Genomic DNA, 26,066 nt, shown 5'->3' with positions numbered 1-26,066 from the left:
AGAGTCCACAGACAGTCTAGGCATATGATAAGACTAACCCTCAGTGAGTGAACGGCTGATAGCCATCTTCGCATTTTTTTTCACAATTTTATTCACAAATTAAACCAAATGCTTCATCGTAGATGTACCAAGATGTTATACTATGCATAATGAATGAAAATGTATTTTGCATGTGCTATTAAGCTACATGGTGTACGAGTGAAATGTGCTTCGACATGGTTTAATTATGCTAATGAATTCTATTACCATAGCAGATATGTGTAGGGAAGAGTGGGTGGGAAGAGCGTACTCTATCAGCATTTTAATACAACTGTTGATTCGACTGAAGCTATACTGTTTTATCTCAGTTTGATTATACACATTATTGTTACAGAACTTAAGTAGGGCCAATGTTAACATGAATTACTGACACACACTTGGCCACCTTACAGTTCTACCACAATAAGTCAGATGTCAAATTTTATTGTGAGAGGTTCACACAAGGCAAACAAGCCAAATGTTAACACCTAATCATAATCAGTGGAACAAAAAAATACATATACTGTATGTTAAGTGGAGGATGTAGGAGACGAGCTAGTAGTAAAGCTTCAGAGACACTCATGAAGAAGCACTTACAACATATAATGATCTCAGCCCAGGGCTCTAATGACTTGGCAAAGTAGGAAAAGACAATAAAATCAGCAGATGATTCCACGGCCACCCTAATGACACATTTCAGCCCACATTAGGTAGAATAGTAAAAACCCTAATATACTTAATATCATCACCTTTTGCGAAAATGTCTCTGATCAAATGTATTGCTGAGCAAACATGTTACAAATATTTTCTCCTCCCCCCTCCGCTCTCTCTCTCTCTCTCTGTCTCTCTCTCTCTGTCATCTAGGAGGCAAGAACAAGTAGATTTCTTTTGAAGAAAGATGTGCCATCAACTGGCTATCTCTTCATGGCGGGACATATTCACTGACCAGACATTTTCTTTAACTTGAAATCCTTTTTTTCTTTTCTGCTGGTGTCGGCAGCCTGATTGCAATGTTTTAAAATACCATCTCACCCTCTGTCCCTGGATTGTGATGGACTGCCTCTCGGGATCTAAGCATGGAGCCTAGCCAGTGGATCAGTCACCCCATGCACTTCCTGCACAAGCCTTCGCCCGTTGGATATTATCTGGTTACCTTGGATTTTATTCGTTGATATAACCGTTTACTTGGGATATTTTTGAGTTCTGCTGCACCAGCAGACGTTCATCCGTTCCTGTGTTCACCCCTGAGAGGCTCAGGTTATCTCTATAAAGAGGAGGGATTTATCTATCCCCCCCCCGCCTTCAAGGACATGGATGGTCCTCGATCCAGTGGCCTCCGCAAAAAGAGGAAGTCGAGGTCAGCGCGGGATAAGGGGCACAAATCCAAAGGGATAAAGAGCAACAACAACCATGTAAGTGGTGCCGTCTTCCGCTTCTCCTCTGACTCTGAGCGGGAAGGGGTCAAGGAGCCCGCGTCCTCCCGTCCCAGACCCCCGCGGAGAAAGCGAAAGGAGTCTACTTCAGCCGAAGAGGACATCATCGATGGCTTCTCAATCACCGCCTTCGTGACACTGGAGGCGCTGGAGGTGAGTACTCTTGAGCCTGGCTTACTGCTGCTGCAGCTGCTCCTCAGCCATGGGTGAGCTGTTCCAGTGGATGGAGTGTAATGGTTGTTCTTTTTTGTTATTGTAGTTGGTCATCGTCATGAATGCCTTAACACTATGTTAAGATGATTACATCCAGTCTCTCTCTCTCTCTCTCTCTCTCTCTCTCTCTCGCTGCACGGGCTGCCTCAGGACTTGGCATGTTGTGCGCATATTTGGTTTGTTGTGTGAGCTGGATTTCAACAGATGTGGCTTTAAATGAGGCGCTGTAGCCATAGATCTCTATCTGTGTCACTCAGTACTGGTTGTTATTGATGTGTGCACGGCTCAGGATTTGTTTTCATAAGAAAGTGCCCAACATAGGCCACATCAGGGATTGGTAACTCTTATGCCTGATTTATGCATATGGCGGTGTCACACGTTGAAAAATACTGTAGCAGATCTACAAACTCACAAGCGTTGTGAGCTTGTAGAGCTGCTGTTTACACAGCGCGCGACACGGTCATATGGAGGAGCATAAATTAGGCATTATATTGACGGTTGGACTGTTTTGTTGAGTTACTAGTGGAGGAACAACTCGATCCATGTAATAACGCTGGGCCTGAGGTTTATTCAAAGTGGGATTAATGTCTTTTGTGCAGGCTTTTCCAGTTCTTGGAATGCATGAGCTGCATTCCAGCTGTGACTTATGATGACTTGCTCGCTTTTGTGTACAATACATTCACCACATATCCCGATAAGAATATCTTATGTACACACTGGCTACAGATGTTTTTTTAATTTTATTTTACTGCAAATGCCTCGTTTGCTATCTAGTGTTAATGTTAATGTGCCAGAAATAATGGGATGTTTAACATTAGCTGAGTCAGCCTCAGAGGAGCTTTTAGAGTTTAAGATGACCTTACAGTATTTCATCAGATTTACACCAGTGGTTTTCAATCCTTTTCATGTCAAGGACCCCCAAATTAAAATGTACTTGGCTGTGGACCCCAATCTGAAAATATGTTGTGCCAAGAAACCCCTGAACAAGATTTGTTTTTTAAAACGTAAAAAAAATGTGAGCTTGTAGATCGGCTATTTTCAAATAGCCTACTGTATGTAGGCCAGGGTTAAAGTCGTCCGCGGCCAAATACATATAATTTTGGGGGTCCTTGACATGAAATGGTTTTGCTCCAGGGACCCCCAGAAGCAAAGATTTGAGTAAAAAAAAAATTGCACAAATTTTCACGAAAAAAAGAAAAAAAGTAGATCTACAAGCTCGTAGCACGGCACTCGGTGCCGTGCTATGAGCTTGTATATCTGCTATTATTGTATAGCCAAAGTATAAAATAATGGTTATAGGATATAGCAAATAATCCAAAATGACACAGATATGCGTTCCCGGATTTGAATGGGCTTAATCTCTCTCTCCTGCATACTGCATAGTAACTCCTTCTGTGTCATCGGATCATGACTTTCATCATGTCACATTTTACATCACTCACTCACTTCCCTGTCCCCAAGGTTTACTGCCTTTTTAGACAGTAACCGGTATTTGTCACTTGAGAGCCCACGCTGCTGCTTAGGTCCTTTTTGTTTTGGTATGACCTTGTTTTGCCATCAGTGCTAAAGTCTGCATTAACCCATTCGATCCGGGAACTCTTCTGTGTCATTTTAGATGGCTATTTAAAAATAGCAGATATACAAGCTCATAGCGCGGCACCGAGTGCCGCGCTATGAGCTTGTAGATCTGCTATTTTTCGAAAAATCGTGAAAATGTGTGCAAATCTTTGAATACATATATATATTTTTTGTAACTCAAATCTTTGCCTCTCGGGGGGTCCCTGGAACAAAATATTTTGAGATGGGGGTCCGCGGGCCAAATACATATCATTTTGGGTGATCCGTGTTTGAGCACCATACTGATATTGCAACATAGGTTTTTCAGAAACCAGAACATTTGTAGATGCGTTCAGGGATCGAATGGGTTAAGCATTAACCTTCAGAGGTACTCGTGCTGTGATAAATGAACTTGTGAGTCCAGTAGTTTGCATGTTAATGTTTCAACGCCTCAGCTCTATGGTTTAACTCTGTAGGTCAATGAATGAATGGATGAAGATTGATGACAGATAACTTGAGCAAATTGCTAATGTTAAAGCCAATGTGTTTTAAGTGTTATTTTTAAGTTAAAATGAAACCTGTTTCTTTTCTTTTTTTTGTTTGTTAAAGCTCTATATTCTGATAGTAATCATTGCTATAGAGTGTTTGTTCAGTAACAGGGGTCTCCCCATCTCTCCAGCTCTTTAATAAGCACAAAATACATGTTCAGGTGGATCACCAATTTTGTCCCATCAGGAGAGAGAACCCAAGTGTCCCAGTTACAAATTTGTCTGCTAATTATTTTTGCTTCATCACCTCCAACTGGGGAGATGGGGGAGAACAAACACTATTGCAATGATTACTATCAGAATACTGTGTAGAGCTATTTAACACTATTTTAACAAACAAATTTACTTCTGTAAGTAACCTTGAACCAGAGACACATTAATTGTGCATCTATCATTGTACATAGCATTCCTCTTTGTGTCTTTTATGTATTTGTTTCACATTTCCTTCATAGCTTGCACCATTTTCATCAGGTTCGGTCAAACCATTGCAGTTATCTTCTGAAACATTCTTATTTTGGCAGAAATTGGTACAACATTGTTTTGTAAATGTTGATTCAGTTTAATGACCCCCCCCCCCCCACACACACACACACACACACACACAGACACATACATGCACATGCACATGACCCACTACTGTCACCATGGTAATTCTATCGCTACGCTGATGCTTAATACTTCTAGTAATTAAAGACAGCACTATAACATAATTCTGTGTCTAATTACAGTACTGATAAAATTGTCCCTGAAAGACTGTTTAATGTTTGCAAAGCCTCAAATTTCATCCAGTATCTGACTCTTGGCTTTATGCTTGTGGGGATAATTGATTTTGTCATTTTATTACTGTAAGGGGTGTTATTTCCACTTTTAACTGCGGTCAAATAATTAAAAAAGAGTGATGATCACTACGGTAGTTATCACAAATCACATTATATAGCTAATCATATCAAATCAATATCAAATCAAATTAATTTATGAAGTGTTTTCATAAAACAACTTTAGAGAGCTTAAGGAACAGTAAAAGAAAAGAAAACAAGAAATGACAAAGTCATAATATACCCGCTTGCGGCAGGCTGTTTTTGCCCCAATCTGCAGCACAAAATGTAAAAGTTGTCATCAAAATAAAATCTCAGCCATTCGAATGCAACAAAAATAACTCCACAGAGGTTCATTGGTTGGCTACCAATATATTGTGTGTGTGTGTGTGTGTGTGTGTGTGTGTGTGTGTGTGTGTGTGTGTGTGTGTGTGTGTGTGTGTGTGTGTGTGTGTGTGTGTGTGTGTGTGTGTGTGTGTGTGTGTGTGTGTGTGTGTGTGTGTGTGTGTGTGTGTGTGTGTGTGTGTGTGTGTGTGTGTGTGTGTGTGTGTGGTGTGTACAATATCAATGATAGTGAAAATAATTGATCTACAATCTGACAGATCTGCTATTTTCACCAGCTGATATAGTTACTTCATAATGTAGCCTACCCTTACCCAAGTCAAAACTACAGTGTTTCACTTAGAAATGTATGAACAACAAAAATGACAAGACACACACACCCAGGAGGACTGGTTGATAGTGTTGTATGCATTGTTCCTGGACAAAAGACCGGTGGTGACCAGTTAGTATTCATTTATGTATGAAAGAAATAAACTATTTTCACAATAAACTAAGTGAGTCCATAGAATACAGGTAGCGTAAGGGCAGTCATGTTAAAAACATCAACAGTGGTGGAAAAAGTACTGTAATGTTTTACTTAAGTAAAAGTATCAATACTGCAATGTAACCCTAACCCTTTATAAAAGTGAAGCTCACAACGTGTCTTTTGATTTCACTGTTTGAAACAGCTAGGCTTGAGTTGTAATGCATAACTGCAAGTTAGCCCTTTTCACTACTGGCTTAAATGAAAGAAAAACCCAAATGGGTCCATTTGGTTTCATTAATGTCTTTTGTAAATGAAGTATTCAATAAAACGTCATAATAAAAAATAGCAGATGTACAAGCTCACAAGGCGGCGATGCGTTGTGAGCTTGTAGATTTTTTTTTTTTCCTGATAAAATGCAGCTGATTTTAGCGTCATACCTTACATGAAAAATGTTGCTACAGTAACCTTGGTTGTAGTGTGTAGTCATTCATTTGTAAACAGGGCAGTCATGCTAAAAACAGCAACAGTGGTGGGAAAAGTACTCGTACTAGTGTTGCCATGTATACTAATTACCGCCGTCCGAGTTATGTACCGATAGGCACAGAATAGTAAATGATGTTGTGGGGACTGCGTTTGCCCCAACTCGTTTCACTCAACTCGCCGGTCTCTCCCCGCACCCGCCCCGCCCCCCGCTACTGAGACCGGGGGTAAAAAGGCAGGTCGCGTGAAAGGCAGTATTATGTTGAGAAAATAGGAAGTCATTACAGCACCATAACATGGTGAATAAATTTTGTTTTGGGATGTACAATACATGAAAATTACGAGAGTAATAACGCGACTTGCGTCGATAACTAATGGGGAGCGGACAGTAGCGCGCTTGGCTAAAAACAGTTAGTTAGTAACATCATACAAGCTAACTATTAGCCAAATTCGGCTAGCGCTCGGAGGACTGCATAGTCCCATAGCTTGGGAGGACGAGGCCGCCCGTTCAGAGTATGGGAAAGTATCCCATTGGCTTAAACGACAGCCAATGACGCAAATCTGTCGAACAAATCTGTCGAATGCAAATGAATCTGTCGAATGATGAGTCATAGGTCTGCCTCTGCATAGACCCGCCAGCTTTCAGCAAGCGGGTAAAAAGACTACATAAGAACTAGAGAAAAACAAATCACAACAACTAGGCTTTTAAGATATGAAGGCACTGTTTTTCTGTTTGAGGTTCAACCTTTCTTTATCGTGTCGTGTACAGCTGCCTGCTGACAGTGTGTACAAAACATTTGGTGCTGATTTGTTCAGTGCTTTTGTCCAGAGATTAGACTGAACACACAGACACAGGCAGACGATGCTTATAGACGGCTAGACTCATGCAGAGCCACGCCATAATAATTAACATTAAATTAACAATAATCAAAATAGATTGCAATATTATGCAACAATAATAGGATGAATAACAGGATGACCATTTTAGTCATACAGTATTTGTGCAGCCCTTGTGTACTAGAGCAGTGGTTCTCAAACTTTTTCATGTCAAGGACCCCCAAATTGACACTTATTAGCCCGCGGACCCCCATTCCAAAAGATATGCCAGGGACCCCCATAAGAGAAGATTTTTTGCGGCTCTAGCAGTGATTCTCAACCATTTTGATTTTAAGGACCCCCAGTTTGACATGCATTAGGCTACGGACCCCCATTTAATGGCATTTTTATCTCTGGGACCCCAATTCATATTGTAAAATCAATGTTACGGGTCCATTTGGTTCCATTTGTACACTCTCAGAGTTACAGACCCATAAGGGTCCATTTGGTTCCTATCCATCATTTAGCTGGGGACCCCCTGGAACCCCCTCAAGTACCCCTGGGGGTCCCCGGACCCCACTTTGAGAACCAAGGTACTAGAGAGTGTAGAGAGTGATAGAACGTCAGGATAATAGCAGGCCTCCCCAGACAATGTCATGAATCTCTCAAGGGTGAAGTATAGTTACACCTCAGGTGCATCAGATGAAAGTGGGATTTCAACTGTGACTGCTGTCAACAGGGGACAAGGACGCAAACCCACAAAGCCATATGCCATGGAGATGAATTGATTTACTCGGTTGATTCTTCTTACTGCACTGTTTTTCCATAGGCTTTCCTTGGTCTGGATGTTGCTAGTACTGTATGCTTTCCCAAACCCTTTTCCTGTCCAGATCGTTGTGGTTTATTGGGGCTGAAAGCTGCGTGTCATCAGCAAATTATGGGTCATGTCAATCTATATTGCCAGCATGTGACACACAGCATCATATCATACAAGAGATGATGACTTTTGTGTGTGCATACAGTACAGTGCCCAAACGTCCTGTCCTTTTGCTTTGAGAAACAATGAAGGGGGTAAGTCCAGAGTTTTATTTTGATTTCCCCCGCTCTGTCATTCATTTATTATCGCCGGTGGGGATATGTTTTATCCCTGCTTCTGGTCAGACTGAATTAAATACATTAATTTCCTTTGGGGAAATGTAGACTGTAAACTTCAATTCTATTTATTCATTCATTTATTTTAATAGTGGTTTAAATGATCACCTTATTAACCATAATACGTTTGAGTGAAGATTTTCTGTATTGCACTGCCAGCTAGTGACTAGTGTATCACTTAGAAGCAGTCCTTTTCCTGGAGCCTGTGCCCATGGAGTATAATACATCTGCAATGCAGACTTAAAAACAACACTTTGGTGGTTTGTTTGCCAGCCCTTTATTTTCAGTAGTGCTCCAGTGGTTTATCACCTGTTTTACCAATGAATAGGGCAGCACTAGTGTCTCTTTTTCTGTCTCAGCACATAATACTGTAGTTGCATCCTGATGAGGTCAGAACCCTGGAGGCATAATGCTGGTTGGTCTCCATCAGTCACCACAATGCTGCAACAACACTGCCCCTGAGCCTACTTTTTACATTTCTGCAGATAGAGCCGCTTTACTACATTTTATATAAGAGCAGGAGAAGTAGTTTGTATGATGACGGTCTTGGGATACACTGTACAGTAAACACATTTCTGACGGTTGCTTCAAAGGCAATCTATTTTCGTGCATCATAAGCTTTTGGTGTTGTGTGCTGCAAGATCTGGACCAAAACAAAGTAGTGTTAACTGACCGTACCAAATAAGGGTGAACTCCAGGGAGCCATTGTTAAATTGGGAGCAGGCTGTCGGTGCTGACATTGTCTGACAGAACGGATATTACCCATGGCTGTTGATGCTTGCCTTGGCCTGTTTTGTGAAAGACAACAGGACCGCAGAAAATGTCTCCGTTCCTACGGCCTCGGCTTAATCTAGCAAGGACTTGCTCTCCAAGTTTTGTTTCAAATCTTTTTTATTGTGAAGCACAGGGTAGGATTATACATTTCTGTTCATATACATGGATTGCTTCCTTTTTTTACAAAAACAAACAGACATATACACAAAATAGACGGGTAACATGAAAAGAATACACTCAAACTTAAGCAAAAAACAAAGGGACCCCCCCGCCTCCCTTCCCCCTCCCCCAAATTACATGCGACACGGGTCATCCACAAGGATTAGCCTTTCAACCTTTTAAGAAAGGAGACTAAAGGCTTCCAAATCTTTTCAAAATCTTTCAGTTTGTCTTTGAGTATAAATCTGATTCTTTCTAAATGTAAGATTCTGTCATCTCGTTGAGCCAGAGTTTGATTGTGGGGGCCTCTTTCTTCTTCCAAAATAAGAGTATAATTTTTTTTGCATGCAGCGATAAGGCCGTATGAGAGAAGGCGCTGTTGAGATAGTTGTAATTTCTTCATCCCTTCTGATACTCCCAGCTCTCCAAGTTTTAAATCTACTCGTTTACTACTGTAGGTACAAATCCTCAAAAAGATCTGTCCTTATAGCTGCACAAATACAGAAGTTGCATCTAATCTAAAAACTATACAGTTTGTATCTGTGCAGTGCATCATCATGGTACAGTAAAGTCATGTTGTCTACAATCAATGGCAGCTTCTAGTTCCAAATGTCTTAATTGATTGCATGCCTTCTGTCAGAAGCACTGTACAAAAACCCTTGCAAATGTTTCACGACTAGTAGTTATACAGTAAATTCAGTGTCTTCTTCCTCCTGTGGTTTGAAAACCCTTTAGGCAGTCAGGCGTACGTTCTGCAATCCAACTTTAATGCAACTTCCAGTACCGTGTCTCACTATATGGTTTCTTTTTTAGTATTATTATTTATTCATTTTTGCTGTGTAGTGCAATAGTTTACCCCGGCCCTAACCTGCACCCTATCGGTTTCACTTTGAACAGGGTTTTCTTTCTTGTGAGTTGGCTGAGAAGTGCTCTTAAATCTTATCGAGAAGTTGTTATTCAGCACATCCAAATCAAAGCCTTCCAACTACCCAGCAGCTTCACAGCAGTGCTTTTGGAGGCAGCCGTTTTATTGAGAGGCACAAGGCTTGAGCTGCAGCCTATCGCAGTGCTTTAAGAAATAAGTCAATCAAGCCCCCTTCTCCACTAAAACAACACTTAGCCTGGGCTATTTTACACCAATTTACCATTTTACCAGTTCAATTGAAATGCGTCGGGATGTTGTAGAATGCAATACTGTACAAACTAGTATATTGCCCAGTCCTACTGGTTACTGTAGCTCCATCATTTCCCTAATTTAGCTGCGGTTGCTGTGTCTAATGGTGATGGTGATTTAAACCATCTTGCTTCTCAAATCATACCCTCCCTCCATTTCTGCATCCTTAAATGGCTGTTTAGCCTTCTTTCCAAACCAACTCCAGCGTGTTTCTCCATAATGCAATTTGTCACTATTCATCTTTACCTACATGAAACTGTTGACAGTGGATGGCTGTTGCTACAGTAATCTTTCTCCTTAGGGCTAATTTATACCTTGTCACTTACTGAAAATGTTTTTCCGTTGAAAATCACAGATTTGCATCGAGCGAAGGAGTCATGTCATTTTGATCCAGTATACATTTAAATTATGCTTTACACTCATTTGGTCATCCATCTACCACTTCTCCAACATTCATAATACCTACTGTCTTAACCTAAAATGTACCATAAGTCCATAAGGGAACTGTGTCTAGATTGTGTCTACAGAAAAACATTATCTGAATTACTCACTTTTTAATTTAGCAGCATTACAGTTCGATTGCTGTGCCCCAGGGATCTTGTTGGGGTCTTGTTCTAATTAAGAATGACGCTAACCAGTGGGGCTTGAAACGGCTGTCAAGCCAAGAGAGCACCAAGAGACTTGTTGAATTGCATGGTCAACAATTCTCCGATTATTAATTTGGTCTGCAAAAAGAAGCCAATTTATTCTAGCCATATATTGCTTCTTTGCCTGGTGGCAACATTGACAGAATACTCTGTTAATTCAACTCTGAGAGTTTGTAACATATTCTTATACTTTCAGAGTTGCAAGCGAATAAATTAAGCCTGAGAATTTGACTGTGTACTGTCTGGACATGAACTTGGATGTCGTGTTGTAGTTAGATCGCATGCTAAACAAATGTTCCGTATGAAAACGGGTATAAATAGTTTTCTTTAAGTTTAACTTCGAATCATTACAGTAGCTCACTTGTTAATTTACGGCAATGTTCCGGTGAACAGAAACCTAAAACATAATTTCACATAGTTAATAGGCTAATGGCTCGTTTTCAACACACACATGCCCACACATACAGTATCACACATTGCACATTTTTCTTTTTCTGATTTGTCGAGAGATACAACAAATCAGTTAGCTTTGTGTCTGGATTTGACACCAGGGCAGTCAGTAACTGAAGTTTGGAGCTTCAAAGTCAGACCAATGTTTTCTGTCCTGAAGTTAGCTCATATACTAACGGATTCATGTTGAAGCATGTCAGATTAAAACAGCCAGTGGCACAGCCACAGAGCACAGTACCTGGACCCACAAGTGTGCCAGTTTTCACGCTCTGATGTCGTGAGAGATAGTGTTACAGAGGGGAGATACATTCCCTCCCAGTGGCTGTAACAAGGAAAACCCATCATGCCATCCATTATTAAAAGACAACAAAGCCCATAGTCAGCAGGGCAGTTAGGACAATGGTGGCCCAGCTGAACCAAAGGCTATACGCTGAGTGCCCCCTGGTGAGGGCGATGAAACTGAAGGGAAACAGTGAAAGACGTTGAGTGCATCCCAAGTCTCTTAATTGCATCCAGTCATCCACATTTCCCCCTGTTGTGTCTTTTCCTGGAGTCTTAGTACCTCCCACCAAGGATGCATGGAGAGGTGCAAGCCAAGGAAACCATGCAAGAGAGGAAAGGAGGAAATGTGTTTCTAGAGAAAGCTTGATGAAATCCGTTTCTGATTGCAGTGGCACAGCTAGATCTGCTGCCAGCGTCTTACTCTGTTGTTTCAATTCACACTGATATTAGTAGCTTTCATGACTCTGTTTAGACACGTGAACTTGTATTGACATTGTTATTGAGTGTTATTGTCACAGTCACTGATAGGTGAATGTCATGATGCCATTGCCATGATGATGGCAATGGCAGCCACAGTTTAATTAACCTCAATCTGCATGTCAATCCAGTCTCTGTCTTTCACTATTCTCTCTCGCGCTCTCTTTTCTTCTCGCTCTCGCTCTCCCTTTCCCTTATCCTGTGTTTCACGATTACTGCTGTTGCTGTTACAACACCTAAAGGGAATCAACAAAGATCTTATCTTAACACACACACACACACACACACACACACACACACACACACACACACACACACACCACTATAAACATCTTATTTATTTATGCATTTTCTTTTTAATTTAAGCACCCTCCCAATGGCATAACCAACTACTTAACCAGGACTTGTATTCGCCAACCGTTTATCTTCTGTCTGTAGCAATTAAGTTGGCCTGTTATGAGAGCAATGCATTTAAGTTGGAAAACAATGATTTACTGTCTTAATTTCCCCGCACTCACTCCTCCAAAGCTCCAAGTCAAAATCTTCCAACCTCTCTAGACATTCAAATAACAAATGATAATTGTCAATTAGTTGATATTGTCATTTTAAAGTGGAGTGGGAGTAAACATGACAGGTCTCCTCAGATTACCTTGTCTCTGTGTCCTTTCTCCTAACTGCAAATGAAGTTGACAAATTGTCAGATTTATTTGTTGTCTGGCATTTTCTTTTCTTCAGGTTATTTGATGCTGATTATGTGTTGCCAGCATAAAAAGAACAACAACAATAGATTTTCTCTGGCACAGCTCATACACGTAAAAGAGGGGTCGGAAGACGTGCAGAGAGAGATATTGAGAGAATACAGTACATTGATTAGTACTTCATTGTAAAGAACAGACTAATGCAAAATCAAAGGTAACGACAATGCTGTTTCCAAAAGCACAGAAAAATGGCATTTCAAACAATGAAGAGGCATACCGGTAAGTATTAAGACGAGCTGTATTAAAGCTTTCTCTTTATTCCTCGAGAGAATGCAGGTTAAAGACAAGCGCACATCGTGAAGAGAGCCTTTTCATGACAGCTGTGGTTGGACTCAAGCTGACTCTGGCAGATATTTCTGTCTTGAATAATACCACTTTTACAGTCTCTTAATTAATGTTCCACCCTCTACGTGTCCTTATGTTGTTCTCTTGGCACTAATGGCAGATATTCATTTAGCAGCATTCTGAGGCTGTCAAGGAATGATGTACGGTGCGTATTAATGAGAGGCGACGGCCCTCATGACTGACACACCAAGTAAAATGTCCTGTCATCTCTGAATGTGTGTGGAAACACACACTGGTGCCAGAGGCACAGGTCCACATTCCGCAATGGTCACCACTCTCTTGACTCTCGCAGACATCCCGAATTAGAGAAATTGATTTCAGTTGGAGTGGCTGACCTGACAATAGGAAGCTGACTAGGCCCTGTTTCCTTCCTGTGGCGTAGAAAGAAACCTGTGATGCCTTGTCATGCCCTGAAAAAGAAATAATGACCACCCTGTCACATCTGTCTCAGCATATACCACAATAGTCTCTGTAATATAATTATTAGATTTCTCACATTTATAGATGGATGATTATTAGTATTGCCAGTCCGACGCCCATTGGGAACGATGCCAGTTGGGAACGCATTCCCCTCCAGTTATGCAATACCCGTGGTGAGATCTTTGTTTATTTGAGTGATCAGACTGATTAGATTTTATGAATGACGCTCCACGTGTTAGTATAACATTGCTGCTGCTTACTGGATGTGAGCTGAGCTTTGCTCTCCTGGCATCATTCAAATCCTCATTCATCCCCCTGCTCTTGTGCACATTGTACAGTAGGTCACGCACCCCAATTTGATGTTATGTTTTTATCTCTAACATTCATGGATACATGAATGTTAATTTGTTTTCCATTTGTACATTCTCTGAGTTACAGTCCCAAAAGGGTTCATTTGGTTCCTTACAATCAATCTTTTAGCCGGGGGACCTCCTGGAATCCCCTCAAGGACCCCTGCGGGTCCCTGGACCCCACATTGAGAAGCAGTAGTGGTTCCCAAACTTTTTAACTCAAGACCCAAAAGACATACTAGACGTTTGCCTGGGCCCCATACTAGTGAAAATAGCTGATCTACAAGCTCACAGCACGTCACTTTATGCCGTGTTGTAAGCTTGTAGATCTGCTATTTTCACTACTTCTTACACAGTTTTTATGGAAATGATTAGTTTTGTTTCCATTTTATCTATGAAATACTTTAGAAAAATGTTGTAATTGTTTTTAATTGAAACCTTTTTTTAAATCTTTTCAAATACTGTAATAATGTAGGAAACTAGGTCGCGAGTAAATTGACATTTACTCGCGACCCATTCAAAATTGGTCCGCAGCCCAAACATGGGTCCTGTCCCACTGTTTGAGAAACGGTGGTGTAGAGAGCACTGCTCCAGCAGCAACACTATTGTGGCGTTCCTCAGGAAAACATGATCAACTTCTCCGTAACCATTTTAAAGACATCATGCATGCAGGATTTATTTTTCTTCCTCTCACACTCTGTTTAATAACTTAAGCTTATTTCAGCATATTTTGCCTCGCAGACTGTCAAACACGCCGCCTGACAATGACAATACAGACATCATCTGGCCCCCTAGCATGCTTTGCTGTCTAGCCGGCTGTGCTTTTGAGATACGCATGGTCACATGACCACCACTAACATGGGCCTTGCCTGTTGTTACGGGAGAAAAAAAAAACCCAGACAATTGTGCGTTCGTGTGTGTGCTTGGGTTTAACAAATAGCTGAACAGCAAGGGACATTGTGCAACAAGCGCTATCGATGTTTGCATCTATCTCACAGGGAAAAGGAGAGAGAATTTGGGAAGGTTGTGGTGGAGGAAGCGAGGGTCAGATATCCCAAATCATGAATAATATCAGTATACAGTACTCTTCTTTGCGCTCACAAACATATTGAAGATGGTAATTTCCTTTTTTTCTTCTGCAAAGACTCTATTTTTATAGCTTATGGTATTTCATAGCCAGGGATGTTAATTGGCTGCCCTAGAACATTCTAGCCTTTTGTAGCTTGAGCGAATGTTATTTGCCTCGTGGATGTAGGCATGCAGGAAAATTATTCATAGGATTACCGGTAATATTACTTTTTGTAATGCTGAACTTAAGTATTACATAGAATGTCGAAGCCAGTTTATGTACTTGATGAAGTGGATATGACCACACATTGGACTGAGCCATTATACTTGAAATTATTGAACATCCTAGTATGTTGAAGAATGGCTCCATCCATATGTCATTGTGTGTTTATGGTGAGAACATGATGTTAGTTATATAGCGTCTTTGTTTAGGAAGCTTGAGGTTTCCATTTATTTTGTAGTATACCATCTACTGTAGCTGGTAGTGTAATGGCCACCTATTCCATTCCAGCACTGCTGAATTCATTCGTCTGCATACAATGCCTGGAAAAAGACTGACTGGTGCTGTAGCAGTGAAGAAAAGGCTTTATGAATATTAATGACAAGCTCTGGCAATGGAATGGATACAGAAGTCCTCTAGCAGTTCATGTCACCAGACCACAAAGGCAAAAAACACTCATAGGACTTGCAGCACACAAATATTTTGTCTTCCTGTTCTTTGCCTGCTGGCACACCCAGAGAGACACCCAGCTAGAGAACACTTGATAAATGACTTTCACTGGATATTCTCGTCCATACACCTGTTAATGTAGTGCTTATCTGTGGAAAAGAAGAATAAGACAAAATAAACCGATGCAAATGATTACACTGTATTAGCAGTATGGAGACAATTTACTGTCTGATTCTCAATTGATTAGCTTGCCTTCTTTTAGATCTTGCTAGGCTGATCTTGCTCAGCCTAGGCCACTTCCGGTTAATGTAACATTTTTCCTTTAATTGGGCCCCAGTGAGGGACCGGAGGACTAAACAGACACATTTGCTTGTAAAATGCCAGGCTTGACGTAGAGCTGAGGTCAGATTCACTCTCTCTCTTTTTCTGTGTAAATGCCCCATGATGTTGCATTTGGACCGATTTCCTTCCCCTTCCATGCCTTTGTGTGTGTGTGTGTGTGTGTGTGTGTGTGTGTGTGTGTGTGTGTGTGTGTGTGTGTGTGTGTGTGTGTGTGTGTGTGTGTGTGTGTGTGTGTGTGTGTGTGTGTGTGTGTGTGTGTGTGTGTGTGTGTGTGTGTGTGTGTGTGTGTGTGTGTGTGTGTGTGTGTGTGTGTGTGTGGAGAGATCTCTGTACAGATCTCTGCTTACAGCTTTGAAACTTTGATCCCTTCTCTCATCTCTGATCCTCCCATTGCCAGCCTGCCTAGTGTAGCGCTGCTTCCATTTACACCTGCTTCCACTGTCTTATACACTGAATAAGCACAGAGCATTATGTTACTCTGTTTGTTGGTGTTTCATCATTCACCTGGTTCATATCGTCGCTGTCGGGCAGAAACCAACCTTTTGTTATATATATTTAATAACATAGTGAAAAAAAAACAGCTATTTTCATATTTTTACTACTCTAGTGCAACACTCTTGTATGATGAAGTAGGGCATTCATTTACAAAAGGGTTGAAATGGGGGGCCACAAGGTTTTTGCCCGACGTCAACGATATGTCTTCTCATTATCGGATCCTTCTGTAACGTTTTATTAAATGAGGCACGTTTCTGTATGACTAAAGACAAACATTTAAGGTCATGATGAAAGCTATAGTCCTTTTGATGTAGGATGCAGCTCTCTCCTACCATACGCAATTATGTCCATATTTTCCAGGTCAAACGATGCCGAAACGCTAATTAAAGGCTCCCCGGCTGTGTCTCGGTATGATGTCATCTCCCATGCTTCCATGCTCCACAGGAGCTCTCATTTGGACTGATATTGCTGTAGACTAGGCTGTCGTGTGTGTGTGTGTGTGTGTGTGTGTGTGTGCGCGCGCGCACTGTATAGATAGATAAATACACGTATTTCTCAGTTCATTTTAAATTGACAAGCACAATCTACGTCTGCAGAATGTAGCAGCTGGCACAATGCTTTGAGTTCAACCAACTTATGTTTGATCATTTCGAATCCAGACAGAAATACCTGCAGCCGGTTTTTGAAGAAGCGTATTACAAATATGTGTACTGTAGGTTAGCTAGAAGTGATCTGATGTGCAGTACCTACTATCATGGTTATAGCGTTTAGGTTTCATTAACCTCCACAAGTTGCTTCCTGGTTCCCCCGTTCATTTAGTAACTCCATCCTATGATCCTCACATAAACCAGTATATCCACCTCATCATAATTGTGCCATGCTGGAACACAGAAACATCTACAGTAAATGAAACGCAACCAGTATAAGGTGTTACCTTCAGCTGTGTTTACCTCCTTGTTTACCCATCTGTCAAAAAGGTCCATAGGCCACTAATTTTGTCAGCAATGCTAATCACTCTTAGCCATTTAAGCCCCAGTATACCTTGTCGTACAGTGAAATTGAGTGAATAGTGAAAATAGCACATATACATGCTCACGTTGTGCCACATTGCACGGCAGTTTTCCCATGTTCTGAAAATGTAAAAATAAATTAATAAAGATTTTTGGAAAATGCATCAATGAAGGCTTCCTCCGCCTGCTTCAATTTATTGCTCATAAAGCACATTTTCTTCAATGGAGCACATAGGATCAGGCTTCATCTGTGATCAAATATTCACGTGCATGAGGCTAGAATATTAATAATGAACAACAGTCGGTACTGGAAGGAAAATGTAAGGATGACAGTAATATCTGTTTTGAAAAGCAACGTTTCTGACACAAACGCTCATCTCAGTAAATCATCATCATCGTCATCAAGGATTGGTTGTCAGAGTTAGTGGACAGCTGCCAATGCATGTCTCTTTTATATGTCTTGTCTATCTCACATTCTTTTAGGCATTTTTTTGTTGTTGCTTTAATTAGAGGGGGGGGGGGGGTTGGGGGTGGGTGGGAATAGACATGTAACACAGCTCTCCAGGCGGATGCAATCCAGTTAGATGGTTGACAGTGACACACTATCCGGTCAGCTACCACATGTACCAATGCACACATACTCTGTTCAGACCCCACAAGAGAGATATTGTTTTCATGGTTATTAACAAAGATTCTTAGAGCTAAGGGTGCAATTAGGACAAGTTTCAGGTTGGTGTCAGGGTTAGAATTAGGCATTTAGGCATTTAGGGATTAGGTTTAGGGTTAGTGCTGGGTTAAGGACAAGGTAGAGGTTAGGGTCTAGTGTTCAAGAAAAGGGTAAAAATGGCATTTATAACAAAAAATAGCCGTCCTAAAACGTTGCTGTCCTCAAGTAGGGGTGCAACAGTTAATGGAACTAATTGATTTAACCAAAAAAGAATAATAGCCGATCTACCAGCTCAACACGCTTCACATTGCTACGCGCTGTGGGCTTGTATATCAGTTATTTTCCCTTTTTGCATGACGCAGTTGTGCGAGCGACGAAGCATAAAATAAGTGATTCATTGAAAGAAATGTGCTTCTCGATTATTAAATATTAATATTACACCATATCAATTAAAAGAATATAGACTGTAATCGATAGAATAATCGGTAAGAAATCGACAGTTGCAGCCCTACTCACAAGTATAGTAATACCAATGTGGATGTGTTTGTGTGTGTCTGTCATTCGTGATACTACATTGCTATTTATTTCATCACCAAAGTTGAATCCATTAACTGCAAGGTGAGGCTGAATCATGTGTATCATGGTGTGTTATTGCTTCATTTGATGGTTGGTGAGAAAAGCCTTAAAATAACAGGGTGAACAAATTCCATTTTCATAGTCTAAGCATTAAACGGTGCACTAACTTTTTTTGGCAGTGTCTTCCGTCAGCCTGTTGTGCAGCAACACTTATGGTACCAATTTCCCTTTACTGTGGTGCAACACTTTGTTTGTCACTGCCGGTTGGCAAGAGTGGGTGCCATGCACTGTGAGGTTGTGGATATGCCAGAGAGAGAGAGAGAGAGAGAGAGAGAGAGAGAGAGAGAGAGAGAGAGAGAGAGAGAGAGAGAGAGAGAGAGAGAGAGAGAGAGAGAGAGAGAGAGAGAGAGAGAGAGAGAGAGAGAGAGAGAGAGAGAGAGAGAGAGAGAGAGAGAGAGAGAGAGAGAGAGAGAGAGAGAGAGAGAGAGAGAGAGAGAGAGAGAGAGAGAGAGAGAGAGAGAGAGAGAGAGAGAGAGAGAGAGAGAGAGAGAGAGGGGCGTTACAGTAGCATAATATGATAAATAAATGTACTGTATGAGACAATACAAAAATACATCAGACACACATGGACTCAGAGAGAGAACAAGTTTCTGTGTGCATGTATACTGTGTGGACGGCTGCACTCCAAAAAGCCAGATGGGGCTGGAGGTCCCTTGCCACTCCACTCAATGTCCCTTCTGCTCTAGAGGAGGGCCGTGCCTCCGGATAAGTGCAAGCCTCAGGATGAGTTCACACATGATGGTATTTATTTACAACAGCCACAAAGCTGTTTTGCAGTGTTGCATAAACCCTTTCATCTCCTGTTATATTACCGTGTGCTTTTTGGCAAGTGGGTGTCTTTATTAGAGGTAGAATGTTCCTCTCTACAGTCACAATGTGCCGTGTTGTGAGCTTGCAGATTTGTCATTTTTGGTGAATGTTCCTCCCAGAATAGCGGTGCTGGAGTTCAAGTGGTTAATTCAATGTTACCGTGGGAGCAATTGAGAGTTTGTGGATGGGCTGTTAGTGCCCTTGCAATGCATATTTTAACCATGTGCTAAGTAGTGTACCGACACAGTAAAATCCTCAGTGTTTCATTTTTTACATTTGTACACTCAGTTAAATTAGGTCAGTTTGAGTAACAGAATACTGTGTACTTCTGTATGTATCTACATCTCCATTATCAATTATTTTCTATCTACAGTATGGGACCAGTGCAAATGTGTAGCTGTCTGTTTGTGTCTTTATTTTAGTCTTATTTAGTGCAAGGACAACCTTGCAGACAGACTGTTGATCCCAAGGCATTCTCCCGTGCACGGCCCAGATTTCAAACTAGAGGAACATGGCGAGTTTAAATGTTCCCCAGACAAGTGGTGTTTAGCGTGGCTGACGGGGTATGTTTAACAGAAAACTTGCTGTCTGTGTCTTCACCGTAGCTTCAAGCACTATAAAGCACTAAAGCACTCCAACAATTAGAACCCCCCCCCACACACATAGACAAACTCTCATTTGTGTATCTCTCACTCCCCTGTGTGTATTTTCTTTGAATGGCCATTGGGAATGTACACTGCGACAACAAGCTCTCTTTATGTAAATGCCAGAGTAGTCTTGTAGGTTTTAGTATACCCCAGGCTATGTGAATACGTACACACACATGCATGCATGCATGCATGCACGCACACATGCACGATTAGTTTGACAGTAGTCTCGCTAGCTATTAGCGGGCTATCATCCGCACTCTAGTGAGTGGAAGGAGCCTTGAGACAAGCCTTATCACTTGCTGAGCAGAGCTTCTCATAATGTATTGCATTTTCACAATAGAATAGTCTAGGTTTTTTATTGTGCTAAAAGTCTTCAAACACTTTGTTTTGAAAATAGTGAGGGGGCTATTTACTGGCTCATTCAGTTTATTGTCTGTCTTAGAAGACTAGGTTTTGTATATTTGTTGGATCATCAACCCTATATGTTGTTTAAATCACACCTTAAACCCTGTGTGTGTGTACGGTGTCCCCCAGGGGTCTGTACTTGGTCCCCCTCCTTTTTTCCCTCTACACCAAATCTCTTCACTGGAAATAGCAGATCTACAGCCACTGGTGGAAAGTAACTTAAGTACATTTACTCAAGTACTATACTTAAGTACAATTTCAAGGTACTTTTACTTAAATAAACTTTTTTTCATACTTTATACTTCTGCTCCACTACATCTCAGAGGCAAATATTGTACTTTTTGCTCCATTACAATTGTTTAAAAATGTACTCACAACTTGTTTTGTGAGCATGTAAATCTGCTATTTTCGCTGAATGTTTGTCTGTCATACTGCAAAAGCTGTAAACCTGTGCCTGTGTCCTCAGCATTGTTCAACACACGGCCGTCTCTGACCCCAGACAGGCAGTGCGTGTAATTGCTGTAAAGTGTTTTTTCAATACTCTTGCTGCCTCTGCTCTGACCACTGACACGCAGTAAAATTTGACAAACAAATCAACTTGTGGATGTGGTCGGTAGCTTCTACCAACTTAAAAACCTTTGCAAAATTAACATCTTTCCTCTACTCTGAGCATCTGGAGATAGTGTCACAGTCATGCCTTAATTTCCTCCCATATCAATGATTGTAATTCCTTTTACATGGGAGTCAGTCAGTCAGTCAGTCAGTCAGTCCTCTCTGTCTGGGCAACAGTCTGTTCAGAATGCAGCTATAGGCTCCTGATTGGCACTAAGAAGAAGGACCACATCTCCTGAATACTGGCCCTGTCAAATAAATACGGAATCCAGTGAAAGGTTTTATTATTTGTTCTTAAAGCACTATGGATTGGCATGTTTCTGACCTCCTTTGGCCCTATTCCCCCTCCAGTTCAGTTATAGATCCTCTGAACAAATGTTCCTGTCTGTTCCTCTGTCCTGGTCAACTGTGCCTTCTCCAATACTGCCTCGAGGCTTTGAAATAGTTTACAACTTTTTATTAAGTCTCCCTCCCCCGTCCATTCTATTTAAGACTCACCTGTGTGTCTTATTGCTTGACATTTGTTGTGTTTTCTCTCTTGTATTTTATTTTATTCTGCATGCTGCCAGTAGGCCAAGGAAGGAACACAGTTTCTTCACATGTTTTATATATTTTTTTATATTTAACTTGAATTTTGTGGCGGTCGAATATGGCTGAAACCATGCCCAAATTTGGAGATGTCATAGATTCATTGTACAGCAGTTTGGTCAACTTTTGGTATTTCTTTTGTCAAATTTGTGCTTTAGAAATAAACTTGACAATCTTAAATGCTTTTGTGTAAGTGTCAAGGCAGAGGGTTTTGTATAATGGGGGGAGTGTTAAGGATCCACAAGTAAGCTCCCTCTGCAGCCGTGATGAACGGATAAGTGTGGCTTTGCTACCTTTATGATGTGTTGACGTGCAAATCAGTGCAGCATAGTGTCCCATGCAGTACAGAGTACACATCAACCATCAACATCATTTATTTTTACTGACACCACACATTTTTACTAACACCTATTTTTTGTTCTAGCCCGTAGCCTACTGCTGCCAATAAATCAAGCTGTGCATCTGTCTAGGTGACGTTTGTATATTATGCAGTATACAGTATACTGAACTGAAGTACATGTACTGTATATATTTCCGGTGCGGGCTTACACGTATAGCCTATGCATTCATTTATGGCAGACAGGTTGTCTTACACATGTAATATAATTTGACATGTTTGAAAAGCGTGCACACTTCTTCATCTGTGCGCACGTAATCTCATGCTCCCTCTCGGGGTGAGAAGTGTTTAGTTCCGTGCCCCCGAGGCACTTGACATTAGATAAGGCAGCTGGCACGGCTCCAATGCGCACTGAAAGTGATTTATTGTCGGCTCTGTAGCCTGTAAAGTTCACAGGCAAGAGCACATAATATTCAGTAGTACATACTCTAAATGCACTGTAGCTCATGTGTCCCATGCCCCCCCCCCCCCTCCCCCACCACCACCATTACAGAATACGGCGCAGACAGAGACAGTAGCGGCGGAGTCTCTGTGGTGCTGTGGTACTACAGCCCTGTTCCAAGTGCCTGCGCAAATGGCCTTGTAACTGCAGTGGAGGGAGTCTGTGTGTGTGTGTGTGTGTGTTGGCGGGGGGGGGGGGGCTCTGCTTGTCAACAGCTCCTCTAGTCTGCGGGCTGTCATCTCCCTCTCTCACAGGGCTCAGGCCTCAGCATTAGAATTTATACTCCGTCGTACAATGCATCACGCACCTAAAATAGCCAAGCTTGTAGATCAGCTTGTACGACAATGTAAAAAATAAGGCTTCTAGCTCTTATGCTAGAAGAGGAGTCTGTCTGTCTGTCTGTCTGTCTGTCTGCCTTCCACAGCGCCCCCCCCCTCCTCTGGCTTCCAGCCCCCCCCCCCCCCCCCCTAAGAAGGACTCCTGTGAAATGGAGCATTGATTGCATCAGTGCAGATGGAGCGTAATGCATAATATTATTGCTCTCCCTAATCCTCCCCTCCAGAGAGGGAGCCGGGGCTAGCAGCTCGTGGCAGGGGACAAGGGGTGGGGTGGTGGTGTGAGTGGGGGGGGGGCTACCTGGGTGGATGGGGGGATTTGGAGGGTGGAGTGAGGGGGGTGTATTGGGTGTCACGTGCAGGCGCTGTGTGTTCCTCCGTGGTCCTCTATTAACTTCACCACTGATTAGAAAGCTGCAGCCACGGCCGCTAATACATTATTGAACATGGCAGTTTCCTGGTGTAACTTAGACCTCAGCCCGGCACTGGTAGGTAGATTGATTCTCAACCTGTTGTGTGATTGTGTATTAGTTGTCATTTTTGCTGCATATATGTTAGCTACCTTCTCATTCAAAATACTACATTTAAAGGCGTTTAAGCTATTGTTGGATTTTCTCATCAGCATATTTCTGACCAACACAAAAGCCCTAGCGGTCTATTTCATGCTGCCATGTGGTCTAATTAAGGGCAATGATGAAGTAAGCGCTATAAGCAGATATAATGCAATTCAAAGGGCCATTAGCATGATGTCGATCTAAGGCTAAGCTAACCATATTCACATTAGATACCATTCTAGGGAAATGTTTAACATTCTGTTGGTATAGGATGCATTTTTGATTGGGGTAACCAGTCCTACTACATTTAGCCAGCAAAAAAAGTGTGTTTCTTAAAAATGTTGGCATTTCGCAGGACTTTTTGATGATTGGCTCGCTACCGCTTCCCAAGTTCCCATGCTCTAGAGGGGCGGTCACAGATTTTGATATGGCAGACAGAGTGCAGTGAAGTTAGAAATTGCGCATTTCACTGAACAAGATAACCGCAACAATGTCATGAGATGTCAGAAGATCGTCTGCAGATAGTCTGCAGGCCTTCAAAAACGTTGTATATCTCTCAAGTATGTGTGCTTGTATAGCTTTTAGAATACTTTAGCAAGTGATGTAATGCTAGTGGGCTACCATATACTGTAATCTGGCCCACAGTGGCCGACCACAGCGCTCCTCAGAGTGGACACAAGTGGCTTTTGCTGGCCAGTGCTTGTAGATCTACAGTACGCTTTTCTGCTTAAAACGCCGATAGCGCCCGGACGGTGGGTCGTACTGGGACGGGGGATCCGGGCTGGCGAGCCGCATCCAACAATGCCCATCGCTCGGCCTGGGCGAGAAAAAACGCCTCCCACGGAGGTCGAGGGACCGCCCTGTTTTCAGACTGTTATCACAGTCATAATTGACATTTATGTAATATGTTCTTGTTTGTATAGACCAGTGGTTCCCAAAGTAAAGAAAATAGCAGATCTACAAGCTCATAAAGACACTTTTTTTTTATATTATTCAAATTATTCAATTATTTCATTTTATTTATGAAATACTTTAGAAAAATGTTGGATATACGGTAGTTTTTAATTGATGAAAAGTTGTAAATTTCTTGTTTAAACATTTTTTTTATCTTTTGAAATAATATATATATTTTTTAAATGTAGGAAACGGAAATATATTTACTTACGACCCATAAAAATTGGTCCGCGACACACAAATGGGTCCCGACCCAGTGTTTGGGAAACAGTGTTATAGACTAGTGCAGCGCCCTTTTGTGGCATGACCATTCTGAGTGCGTGGATGTTATGAGCAGGCCGATTGCTTGGCTTCTGGTATTTCTGCTTGCAGAGTGGTCGAGGAGTGTGTCCATTTGCAACACAGGGTATCGAGTGCTTGGCCCCTGGAAGGGCTGCTTGCAGCATCCTTGAGAACCACTCGTCCGATCAACTTTGCACCTGACACTGCACCATCTTGAGTACACCAAGTGTGAAGTTGATCGGATGAATTATTCTCATTATATGCGGACAGACAGACAGACGTACGTACGTGTGGGGCCTGTGTCCCTTTTCTATTTGTAAATATGAACATTAGCTGAACACAGTAAACACTCACTCAATACATCCTTGACCACGCTGCCTATGAATCTAGTGTGTTTGTTTTTTGCCACCTAGCTGTCATCCATAAGAAAACAACAGACGAAGTCTTCTTGAACACACACCTGACTCACATCATGCGCTAATGGGCTGAGTTATGAGAAATTACCTGTTCTTTTCTTCCTAGTTCCCAATTTGTTTCTGATGAATGGGCATGACATACCTACTGTATTTAACCTTACCTGAAACACAAGCATGTTTGCCTCAGTTTAATCCTTTCGTTTTATTAGTTGTCTTCCGTTTTATTTGACTGGCAGTGGCAGCTGTTATGTGATTAGACTGGGATCAATTCGCTGTTGTGGATATGGAACCAGTGTGTGTACTGTATGTGTGCGCAACAAATTGCTGGATATAGAAGGTATAGACCAGATGAGACTGGTGTTTTTAGAACAGCAACCACGGAAAGCCTGGTGGCCTTGAGTTTATATTCGATAATCTTTCCAAGTTGGAGCCATTCTCATTCATTCATACTACTTCGATTTTGTAACCCAACAACACAGCTACTCAGTAGGTGAGTAGCTTGCCTAGCCTGCTACCAAAGCACTTTGCCACTATTCTGAGGTGATTCCTATTGCCTCCAAAATACAATATTACTTTGTTTTGCCTTGAGCTAACGCTGTGATGTAATCAATGACATTGACGCAAAATGGGTCCACATACAAAGATTCCTGGAATTTATAGATGAATGCATTTTTGTAAAAGTTTGCTGTATTGTGCTCTGTATTCCAGGCCGGCTGTTATGGTTAGATAGGCTGTTTGCTTTCTCTGCTTCCACATATTGACTCAAAGAATGAATGGCAGTGCACGAGTAGAAATCTGTCGAGGATATGCGCTGTTGAAAGAACCCTTTACACACGCACACACACACACACACACACACACACACACACACACACACACACACACACACACACACACACATTATTATTAAAACTATATATTTTTTTATAATAGTGACGTATTGCAAATCTGGCGTATACGTTCATCTCCATTGAGTATCCATGGCCTGCTGCCTACTAAAGCAGAATTTAAAGCTTGTCTTCAACATTGTTAACAGGGGGAAAAGCTACACAAGCCT

At 41.7% G+C, this 26,066-nt stretch overlaps 1 protein-coding gene across 3 annotated transcripts in view; it reads left to right on the top strand.

The window, feature by feature from the left end:
* Positions 1 to 1,328: 1,328 nt before the first annotated feature.
* Positions 1,329 to 26,066, top strand: part of auts2a (activator of transcription and developmental regulator AUTS2 a) — a gene marked incomplete at its 5' end in the record, with an annotated part of 386,388 nt that continues 361,650 nt past the window's right edge. For all 3 annotated transcript variants that reach the window (XM_080434942.1, XM_080434943.1, XM_080434941.1), the window contains one exon: positions 1,329 to 1,604. In XM_080434942.1, the coding sequence (XP_080291068.1) occupies positions 1,329 to 1,604 (276 nt within the window). The remainder of the gene's footprint in view (positions 1,605 to 26,066) is intronic.

This window comes from Gymnoscopelus braueri, assembly GCF_963280865.1.
Source record: "Gymnoscopelus braueri genome assembly, chromosome: 8".
Lineage (NCBI taxonomy): Eukaryota > Metazoa > Chordata > Actinopteri > Myctophiformes > Myctophidae > Gymnoscopelus > Gymnoscopelus braueri.
Note: the sequence above shows the minus strand (reverse complement) of the source record. Positions and strands in the feature narration are given on the sequence as shown.